The following is an 11566-nucleotide window of genomic DNA, read 5'->3' on the forward strand; positions in this document are numbered from 1 at the left end:
GCAATTTGAACTAAAAGCCACACCCTACTTAAACCCCTGAGCAGCTGTTACATGTGCTGACTCACCCTCAGACTGAGTAATGGCTGTCATGGAAAGGTAGACAGGTACTTTGCAGACTTTTCCAAATGAGAAGGCACAATCAGATAAGATGGTGAGTGTCATGCAGGACAAACTTACTTTGACTAGCTGAATAATGGAGGCGACCATCTGGATGGAGATGACAACTGAAGAATGTCTGCGTCTAGGACGGAGTTTGGTCAGTAAACACCTTACAACATCCATGAATGTCAAAGTAGGTGTAACAACATTACTTACAAGTGTTTGTATCGTCAAATGCAATTTGTGGCTATAAGTCTGAACATTTTTATCAGCAAACATTACAATTACTGCTAATAAAGCATTATTTTGTACTAATTGTCCTTTTATGTTCCCTCACCTTTTAATAGTATATGTCACAGGTTATACAAGAAATAAGGATGTACTATACCCTTGAGGTCCTTATAGTTTTACAAATTCATTTTAAACCAACAAACCTAGCATATCAACATCATCCTAATTCAACACACAGACTACATACTCCACATGTCCAGATATATGATCAGTTCCTTCCTATGTCTAAACTCTTCTGTGAACTTAGTACACCATGACAACCAAATATAATATAAATTGGGTTTAAGGTACCACAAGCAACTGTAAGAAAAATAGTCATTCCCATCTATCAGTTCACACACTCCTTGTCTACATCAGTGACCCAGTAAGACTGTAGCTGAGTAACATAGCACCTACAAGGTGTATGTCAACCCCCAACCCTACCGCTACCTACAGCCTGACAGATTCTCTTGTTCCTACATGACTTAAAGAATTACTTTGAACTGTCAGGTTTCGGCTCCCCCCGTAGTCTCAGTTTCTAGCTGAGGTCTTATTCTGGCCATTAGATCTGACTATTAGCAGAGCTGCCAGGTAGGCCCCAACAACCCCCTCACCACCACTCTCTACTCCTCCTTCCCTGTCTCTTGCCAGACTTCAATGAACAGTGAATTATTTAGGGTTAACAAGCTGTTGGGATGTCAAACTTTAATTTTCATTAAACTTCTCTTGTCACAGTGCCTAAAGAGGAGAGGATAAAGCTTGAGTGTGAAACAGTCCTGAGCTGAGGCCTCCTCAATTGCTTCCTGGTAAGGGTCGTGTTGCCAGGTTTGATTGAGTCAAAAGATCACTTGTGATTGAATAACACTGGCTAGACTGAGCTAATTGATTTTGATTGGTATAACAGGTTGACTTCTGTAGAACTGAAGCAGTCAGATCTGAAATATTCTGCTTACCTATTTGGCCACAAGAGAGCAGACAGATGTCATGCCTCACCTTTATAACTCCTAATCTGCCTCTGCTGGACTGTTGACTTTACTTGGTCTGATTTGAACAGGGATCAGTTGAACTTTTGAACAATAATTACTGACGCTAATAAACTGTCACTAAATTCTCTGTAAAAACGAACGTGTAAAAGTTTGGACTGAACTGAACATTTACATACAAAATTATAGATTGAGTGTCCAAAAGAAAGGAAAATAACTACCCCCGAAAGTCATTGCACACTGCTTTGTAAAGGCACAAAACTTTTTTTTTATCATGGTGGCTACAATATTCAAAGCATACAAGACCAAAACGTATTGACCACACACGTGATACAAGCTGGACTTGTTTTTAATCATGTAGCTGCTATATTAGAGGCTTTTTAACTTTTTAACCTTAATGAAGCAGTGTGCCTTGGGTTTTCGTGGAGTTCAGTTTTCCTGTGGACATTGATTGACTGCTTGTGATTAGGGCTACCTGCTTTGTGTTACATTACAGTACAGTTTTTTTTTTCTTTCTTATGATTGGTCAAAAACTACAGCAAATTGAGTACCATAGACAAAAGCCTGACTCACTACATACACATTCATTTTAGCAAAGAACTGCATCAAAATGTAAAGCCCCACTGAATCATGTAGGAAGCTGCAGCAGCACTGCTCTCTACAGGCTGAAATGTGCCAGGATGCTGCACTTCTGACAACACGCATCTAATGATGTCACTAAAGGTGTGCGGCCCTGATAGAAAACCTCATCACAAGATGTTCCCTGCAAAGTACATTTTGATCACCACCGATATACGATATGCTACAGAAATGAGTCAATGCAATAAAATGATTTAATCAGTATTTTATCAATGTCAAATTTTCATTGTTTTTGAATTTAAAAAAAAAACACACATAAACATGCCATGTATCACCTCATGGAGACAAACACACACAATAATATCAATTTGTGTTGTTGCCATTGTAAACCATATAGCTTGCATAATCATCATTTAATCAGTCTAACTTAGTTTATGGTCAAATTCATGAGCTCATACCAGTATGACCGTGGATGGATTGTGGGATAACAGGCCCCCAAGCACAGACATGTAAAAGCGTCTCTTTGTGGCCCCAGATCATTGGGCCCCTCGGCTCGGTAGGCCCTTGCACTAATACATCCATATGACCACATCTTCTGTTGACTTGTTGCCTTTTGAATTGCACTTACAAAAAAAAAAAAAAAAAAAAAAAAAAAAAAACAGGATGCGAGACATTATACTGTGGCGTCCTCTAGTGGGATGACACATGCGCACAGTGACATGTAGCGTAACTCAATAATTAAAAAAATGTCAGTATGGTTCTATCTATTAAACAGGGAATTGACCCCATTTCAATGACTGAACCACAAAAAATAAAAAAAATAAAAATAATTTTTAAAAAACAATAATTCACCGGATGTGACATCACTGCGGCCTCTTCCTGTCTGACCGGTGGCCGCTGCTGCTGCTGCTGCCTGCCAACATCACACCCCTGAAGACGTCTGTGTCCGGGATTTTATTTGTAACTGTTTATTTCCGACAGTACTCAGACTGTCCTCCACCATGTCCATGTACCAGGTAAAGCCGATCTCTGGGGGTGACATAAAGATTGATTTGCCAACCTGCATGTACAAGTTCCCAAATATCCACGTACCGAAAGGGAACAGCTGCACCTCCGAACACGCGTTTCAGGTAACTGTTGACTGATTTCATTTCGACAGGCTTCTTTTTCTTTCTTTCTTTTTTTTTTTTACTAAATAATTAGCTTGTGTTTTGCTCTCGCTGTTGCCCGCAGTGCGTTTTGCTTCTCACGCCTCGCTTCTCGCACGGATTGCTAGCATGAACTGTCCTTAGCCAAGCTAGCTGGCTAACTTAGCGTGTCGGGTAAAACGAGTAGTGTCACTTCTAGCTGATGCAACAATTAGGTGTACGTTTCCACATTCATTTAAAGATTATTCCACGATATTAAGCCACGGCATTGTTACAGTAGCTTTCCTGCACTCTTTGATGCATTTACGGACACTGTATCATTCAGAATATACAATCAGGCCATATCATTGATAGTGTAGCCACACTTGCTCAGCTGCTCAGTAATTCAAGTCCTGTACTTAAGTACAGTTTGAGTATTTCCATTCATGCCCCTTCATTACAAGGGTAATATTGTAATATTTCTATACTATTTGACAGCTTTAGAAATGTATTTGATAGCTTTAGATGGCTGTTACAGTCCACACACAACTTAATGGCCTCATAAAATATGATGCATACCTTTCAAATTAAACTACGTGAAAAAAAATCATACACAATTGTTAATTTAGCTTTAGCTCAACTTATTGTAATAGTAAAATGCTACTTATATATTAATACATGAGCAATATTAATATATATATATACAGTAGTTAATATTGTAATACTCAAAGGAGAAATTTTCCAGCTGAGCACTTTCTTTCAACTCAGAACAAGAACTGGATTTTGTCCCCCATCACTTACACTGACTGCACATTAAGAGGAGATTTTTGCTGAGTGTGAATTAGATTTACTTAAGTATCTAGCCTGGATACGTTCCCCAACACAGGAACACACTGACTGTCCCCTGGGACAGATGTGGTACAAAACTGAAACCTCATCTATTTAAGGTCTAGTCTTCAAATCACTTCAGTGATGTCCGCATTGATCCCTCTTTTGTGCCTGTGCCTTTGTGTGTGTGTGTGTGTGTGTACAGTTACTGGTAATCTTGCATGAGAATATGTTAAATAGGTTCTCAGTATTCTCTCAATGTTATCTGTGCAAGGACAGTTTAATGCAGCTTGCACCTAGACTGTAAAACTGCTGCGGGGTTGTGCTCACATTGTTTAAACTGGGAATGCTCACATTCTTGTTTTTAGCCAAACAGCTATTCTCTCTGTTTCACCAGAATGGTGAGGTGGACCCAGCAGTCAAAGCTCTGGAGGCCCGGCAGGATGAGATCATGAGAAAACTGTACGAGCTGAAAGCAGCTGTGGAGGGTCTGGCCAAAACTGTGACCACCCCAGATGCTGATCTGGACCTGACAGTCAGCAGCAGCCTCTCCTCCCAAAGCTTCAGCTCCACAACCTTCAAAGGCACCACAGACCTGGACACGCTACTGGGCAAGGTGAGAAACTGGAAGTAATACTTGTGTGATCCCAGAATATTTCCTACATGAACCATGCATTCACGGTATACCCCAATTTCTTTCAATTCATATACTTCAACTACATTTCCTCTCTGGTTGTTCCAGTCTCTGATCATAGCCATCATACCCGCCTATTGTTCCAAGTTATAATTACTTTCCTAACTGGCACAATCTGCTTGTGATGGAATTTGCCTTGAGGCAGATATGGAGGCAGGTGTGGACTGATTGCAGCCTGTTTGTGCAAGCTGTTTTGGTCTAATTATAGAAGACAAATGTTAATACACTGTTTGTTTTGGGTGGAGTGCCTATTTTCTTCTGTTTTGTTTATATCAGGACCACGGTGCTCTCCGTGACATTGTCGTAAACGCCAACCCAGCGCAACCACCTCTGACCCTGCTGGTGCTCCACAGCCTGCTGTGTCAGCGTTATCGGGTGCTCTCCACTGTCCATGTCCACTCTTCAGTTGCCAATGTGCCGCCACAGCTCCTGTCCTGTCTCGGTCCACGGCATGCAGACTGCTACGCCCGCCACATGTTCCAGCTGGGGTTCACCCTCATATGGAAAGATGGTAAGGCTATGGTGAGAGAGACAGTGTGTGTTAATGGATGGGCAAAGGACAAGAATCGTAGGAGGACTGAAAGTGAAGTGGAAGAGAGGTCGAGGAATTATATTGTAGGGTGTGGAATGCTAAATCATTCTTGCACAACTGTGGTAGTAAATCAACAGAGACAGGGAAATATATATCCATGCTATACCTAAACCAGTTTTACATGTTAGTGCCACACGGCTTTTTTACTAGGTGTGATTAAGATGAAGTTAAAGTAATCTTTGGGGAAAATAAACGCTTTGTACATGTACTTAAATTAAATTAAAATATTTGAAAGTTAGATTTCAAATGACATAAAATCATGTGCAAACTTGTAAGGCACCATTGTGTTTTAGGAATGCTATTTGTAGCCAAGAACCATTACAAGCTTTGCATTCATATTATCAATAATCAGCATTTTGACATGATCTGGATACTGTAAATGCTCACGTCCTTGTTATCATGTAGCACATCTCTCCTCTGCCCTATCCACAGTCCCCAAACTGGAAATGAAATTCAGCATCCAGAACATGTGTCCCATCAACGGTGAGGCCAGCGTGGCACGCTTCCTCTTCAAGCTGCTGGCTCCCTACCCCAGCGACCCTGCTCTCGCCACTTCAGTAGACAGCTGGGTGGACACAGCCTTCTTCCAGCTGGCAGAGGGCAGCACCAAGGAGCGAGCCGCCGTCCTGCGGGCCCTCAACTCGGCCCTGGGTCGAAACCCCTGGCTGGCTGGGCCGGAGTTCTCCCTGGCTGACATCGCCTGCTACTGCTGCGTGATGCAAAGTGGCTCGGCGTCTTCTGCTCCCGCCAATGTCCAGCGCTGGCTCAAGTCCTGCGAGAACCTGGGCCACTTTGGCCCTGCCAAGCTACTTCTGCAGTGACTGGGGCTGTCCCAGGACCAGACACCAGAAGGGAGTCTTACCCAAGCAAAGTGAGAGAAAGGCATTAGAATATTAAAATATCCCAGCCATGTCTGGAAGGCTTTCTAATGCTTCCCTCCTTATTGTATTATATCACTGAACTGACAAAGACTCGAGATGGTAGAAGCAAGATGGTTGACAGGTAAACTAACTGAAGAGCGTTTGTCTCTGCCATGCTGCTTTTATATAACAAGAGATTCTAAGTTATTTTTTTGTAAGGGAGGAAGCATGAGAGGACTGTAAAGACAAGGGCTTGGTGATGGATTAAATCAAAGGTACTGACAGAAATTGTTAGTCTAACAAACTGTACACCTTCCACCCACTTTGTGCCTAACATGATCCTCTTCTAAAATATGTGTGTTGATATGTGGTGGCGGGTGTTACTGGATGTTTTCAAAGGTAATACTTCATACCAGTTGTTTTTCTGAAGCCATTAAAACTTCTACTTTGGATCAAACTTTGAACTTGGGCCTTGGGTTTGTTTTATTAGACTGTGTGATCACTTCAAAAACATTTGTGCTCAGCTAACCAAACAAGTGGCATTCGCTGAAGTGCATCTCTGTGTCCAACAGGTGGCAGAATTGTCATTTACACCTAGAACATCGTTTCCAAACACAATGTCAATGATGAACTGCAGTCACCTGCTGATCCTTTCCAGAGACACACAAAGCTGCACCTCTTCACACAGTGCATCAAGAACAAGAAGCGTTAGACAGGTTCTTCATGACAAAGTTAACACAACTGCTCATGTCTTTGGAAAATCTCTGCCCCACCTCGCTTGCGTGTCTCTTGAGCATTGGATGACAGCAGTAAGGACATAGGATTAAGCATAAGGCAAGGTTTGGGAATAGAACCAGGAATATTATAGTAGGTTAAAGCTCCAATTGAAATGTATTTCCGAATACATTCAACATTAAATTAGCAATTTAGAGCTAGACATTTCATAAAGTCCATCAGAGAGAAGTGACATGTTTATTTTTCAACTGTAAAATGTCAAGTCCAATACCTTTCTTGGTCACAGTTGTTAAATTTAAGGCAGCTTTATCAAAAATAACTACTTTTGGATTGGGCTGTGTAAGAAATAACGATATTGGTGTGTATATATATATATATATATATATATATATTTGTATATTCAACATTTGTATAACATCAATATCAATATGGCCTCAAAAATCCCATGTCAGTGGGGCTTTATTTCATGTTTCATTCAACTGTGGAATGGCAAAATAGGACTGTCAATATCAACTGACATTCAGTGCTGTGAGATTTTTATATTCCAGCTGAAACAATATCACTTAAAGAAGTTATTTTATTTAACATTTCGTAGTTCCTCACCCTTTCTTCATGTAAAGCTTGAGTACAAATCCCACATAAAAAGCAGATTTTAAACATTTTCCTTGCATCTTCTAAGGGTCCAGTCCAGTTTCTAAACGTAATATGGAAAATTTTTACATCCACCAAAGAGGTTATATTTTCACCCGTGTTTGTCTGTTTGTTTGTCAGCAGGATTATGCAAAAACCACTGAACAGATTTGCGCCAAACTTGGTGGAGAGGTGAGGCATCGGTCAGGGAAGCACCCATTAAATTTTGGTGTGGATGCGGTTAAAGGTGCGGGCCCGGAATTTTTTTTTTATCACTTTACTGACCATTTCCAGATAGGACATTTTTTGACATTTTCATTAATTTCTCAGAACACAATATATGGATCTGGATGTAAAGAAAAAAGAAAAAAAGACATATTTATGGTGTCGAAGTCTGTGAGTTAGTGCAGTCTGGTACAGGTCCAGATAACAATCTGGATCTGGTGGAAGAAAAGGTTTGGCCTTGGCAGAGGCATTTGCTCCACTGAGTGCCATTCTAGTTAGGAGGTGTTATCAATGTGACAGTTGTATTTACTACAGCAATCCCTCAGCCACACACCTTCAGTGTGTTCTTTCTCTGCAATCAGTTGTTCAAGCTGTGTTTCTCCTTATCAGCTGACGTGTTGCTGAATAGAATCCCAACACCCTGTCGGTCTCTCAAGAAGAACAGATTTTTGGAGAAGCTCAATTTCACAGCAGTCCACTGCGCTGGGGAGGTTTATATGTCTAATCCTTTGTGACTGCTGCAGGCAAAGTCAAAGAAAATCAAACATATATACACACACACACATATATATATGTATATACCATATGTGTCATACATTCAATAATGTTGAAAGAAGAAAAACTAATCCCCTGGCTTCTCGTGCTCTCTAGGGGTTGGTTTTGCATCTTTACAAGTGTCGTGTTTTCGACAGCTCTGGTTCAGTGTGGGTACGAGAGTGCGTTTGAATGCTCTGACAGCCTCCTGTTGGTCTCCAGGCAGCTGTCTGACAAGACGAAAGCTCTTAACTGACATCTGGGCATATGACAAGGAATACACTTGGGAGTCACTGGAATTTTGGCTTTTGTGTGCGCTCTGTCTTCTCCACACACAAACAGTAATCAGTGCGTGTTGATGCAGTCAGGGCCGCATGAAAATGAGGTAGCCGATCCCATCCCGTCACTAATCTAATTACTTCAGATTTCCAATTGGTTTTTTTTTGTTTGTTTGTTTTTTTTTTTATGGAGAAAAAGGCGAGACACAAACAAAAGGAGGCTCTTTCCTTGTCTCTTTATATATGATATAAAACATACAGACAGGAGATGCAGTCTCATTGATTAGCTGTAGAAAAAACAAACTAGCTTAACTGAAAGACAAAATCACTTCAGTTTAACCCTGTGACTACTTCAAATCACAACAATAGCACAGATAAAAAGACTCTTTTGTCAATATATTCAGTCCTTGAATGTCACTGTCCATGATTGTCAATTAGATATTTTCATTAGGCCATTCTGGAGTGGGAGATATAAGCTATGCCTATCAAAACAGATTAGGGAGGAATATTAGAAAACACATCTGGGCTAAGTTGTCTGAAATGAGATATTAATTCAGTTTTTTTTTTTCCTGTTATGATTTAAGCACAATGTGGTTTGATTCCGCATCAATTAAAAGGCAGAGAGAGAGAGAGAGAGAGAGAGAGAGAGAGAGAGAGAGAGAGAGAGAGTGAGTCACCAGCAATGAATTCACTCAGTGGACAAAGAGCACACATTGCTGTTGTATCTCAAAAGCTGAATGCGCTCAAAGTAGTCGTCTGTCAGAAAGTTTCTCTGTGACGTGACCAGGTTGCCTTTCTGACTGAAGAGACGCTGGACGGGGGCCGTGGACGGCAGGGTGGTGTTGTATTTTAGGAAAAGCTGCTTCACTCGGGGGAAGTCCTGCAGGCACTCGAGGCTCTTCCCTGTTCCTTCGACGTACTTGCGGATCTCTTCCATCACTCCCCGTTGCTGGATCTGAGTGGCGGGCTTCACAGGCCCGTAGCTGAAGAAGTCATCTTCAGATTCGATGGTGGACAGATTCCGGCTGGTGTTCGCCTCGGCTACATTACACGGGTCCATCTGAGATGCCTCTGTGGCCAGCAGGGAGCACATCTCCTCCCTCTCAGAGGCAGCCATCCACCACAAGCGAAACTGAGGAGTGGTCGCTGTTGCAATCTTAGCTTCCGTGCTGGAAAACAACTCCTGGAACCGCACGTCAATAGCCATTACAATGGCGTTGATGACATCAGCAAAGTAATTTGCCGCATCTTTCTGCTCATTTAACTTGTTTTTCAGACTGAGTACAGTTGGGATGACCAGACCCAAGTAACATTTCTGCTCCGCTTGGAAAAGTTCAAGTGCAAAAGCGAGCGGGTGGAACACAGTCACATATTCTTTCAGGAAAGCCATCTCCTCTGGCTGCATGCGTGGGACCTCCAGGCGGGCGCACAGCTCTGTCAGCTCCCGCTCCGTGAGAGAGACGATCTTCTGCACGGCACAGTACTCCACATTCCAGCGTATAACAGCGGGGACGACAAGCGCCATCTTTCCTATCTCCTCCGCTGCATCCATACCGACCTGGAGATGGTGGCATTTGCTCCATATGGCAAACACCTTGGCCATTGTACTGTAGTGTAGCTGGCACATGGGCCCCTGTGACACCGCCTGCCAAAAGTCCTCCGTCACAATCTGCTCCAGGGTGTGTGACGCACAGCGCTGTACAGTGGGCAGAAACAGAAGCATGTCCTGCTCGGGTTCGCCCTCGAGGACGGTGCTGACGTTCTCATAGAACCCAATGTCATCGTCACTTTCCTGGCTGTCCACTGCAAACTCTTTAAACACGCTGATAAAGGGGCTGCCATTGTCAGTGACTGTGGTCTGAACTTTGCTTTCGATATTGTAGGCCACATGGATGTCGTGTATTCGTCCGGCAATGGTGTCATATGTGATCCTGCCCTGCAGCCGCGCGAACCCCAGAGCAGCAGATTTCCTCTCCAGAGAATCGCCATCGATCCAGTGACAGGTCATCCCAAAGAAGCTCCTGTTGTTGGCTGTCCAGATGTCAGCCGTGGTGCACACGTACTGGATGTTGCTAAGTTTTGTCATCAGCTCCTCCCGCATCCTGGAGAAGCCTTGGTCCACCTTTGTAAACAAGGTCACCCTGTCCATGGACTTCAGCCCTTCAGTTAAGCCCGCGATCAGCTTCCTGAAGCCAGGCTGCTCCAGCACATAAAATGACTGGCAGTCTTCCACAATGAAGTTGAAGATCAGATCGTCGATCTTGGCTTGGGTCATGCATTTGGAGATGATTTCTGCTTTAAGTTTTTTGAGTTGGCAGTGTCTGCTTTCCTCCCCGTTGCGCTCTTCTTTCTTCCTTCCCCTCTTGGCATCAGGACTGGCTTCACAGCCCAAGTGTGTTCTCTAGAAGACAAAACGCCAGAGGTTTCGTGTTAGTTGTTGTGGGGGGGGGGGGTTGTATGGCACTTTATATGTTCTGAGTTTGTATCAGTTTACAAACTTCAACTTCAGTGGGGAAAAAAAAAAAAAAAATCTAAATAATACTCTTGTCGAGTGAAATGGTAGTTTTTTTTTTCCACATGAAGCTGAACATAAAGAGCCTCCAGCGCCAGGACTCGGTAATCAGCATGCAGCTACAATGTAACGCTGTTAATCACGAGGGTTGCTATTCATTCATTGACTCTTTCAAACATTAACCTGGCGGGTGTGGGGGACATGGCTACACTGACACCACTTTCTGTAACTCACGTCTAAATGCTTCTTTAGGTTTGATGTTGAGGTTTTCGACGTGGAAAGCAGATTAACCCTCGGCAGACACAGATTACACTGGACGATGATATTTTTTCCTTGATCTGCCTTGTACGTGAAATGGTGGCGATAACGCCAAGTATGCATGGCCGATTTGGTCTCGCCGCTGGTTTCATGCTGATCCACATCCATCTCGGACGCTCCCTTTACCGTCACCGACGTCTTGAAATATAATAAAAGTATCGTAATCCGATTTAGTAATCGTGATTACACGTAAAGTAACGATGGCGGTAGAGAAATCCTCATGAAAAGGGGCAGGCCTTTGTTCAGATGTTGCTCTGAAAACATACAAGGAGCGGACACCGTCGTCACTGTCGCTTCGGCAC

General features: G+C 42.8%; 2 protein-coding genes across 3 annotated transcripts; one reads left to right on the forward strand and one right to left on the reverse strand.

Annotated features, from left to right (window-relative positions):
- The first annotated feature begins 2795 nt into the window (after positions 1-2795).
- Positions 2796-6496, forward strand: aimp2 (aminoacyl tRNA synthetase complex interacting multifunctional protein 2). Of its 2 annotated transcripts, none has more exons than XM_071473822.1 (4): positions 2796-2947; positions 4284-4502; positions 4857-5091; positions 5605-6496. In XM_071473822.1, the coding sequence occupies exons 1-4, from the start codon at positions 2933-2935 to the stop codon at positions 5991-5993; spliced, it is 858 nt and encodes a 285-aa protein (XP_071329923.1). In that variant the 5' UTR covers positions 2796-2932; the 3' UTR covers positions 5994-6496. The 2 variants fall into 2 exon arrangements, with proteins under 2 accessions (XP_071329923.1, XP_071329922.1); XM_071473821.1 differs by having other exon boundaries at positions 2803-3061.
- Positions 6497-8653: 2157 nt separating this feature from the next.
- On the reverse strand, positions 8654-11566 carry zbedx (zinc finger BED-type containing X). Its single transcript, XM_071473820.1, has 2 exons — positions 11181-11566; positions 8654-10835 (listed from the first exon to the last, which is right to left on the reverse strand). The coding sequence occupies exons 1-2, from the start codon at positions 11370-11372 to the stop codon at positions 9123-9125; spliced, it is 1905 nt and encodes a 634-aa protein (XP_071329921.1). The 5' UTR covers positions 11373-11566; the 3' UTR covers positions 8654-9122.

Source organism: Trachinotus anak, unplaced genomic scaffold (assembly GCF_046630095.1).
Source record: "Trachinotus anak isolate AG129_WGS33_773 ecotype Australia unplaced genomic scaffold, CSIRO_AGI_Tana_v1 ptg000003l, whole genome shotgun sequence".
Lineage (NCBI taxonomy): Eukaryota > Metazoa > Chordata > Actinopteri > Carangiformes > Carangidae > Trachinotus > Trachinotus anak.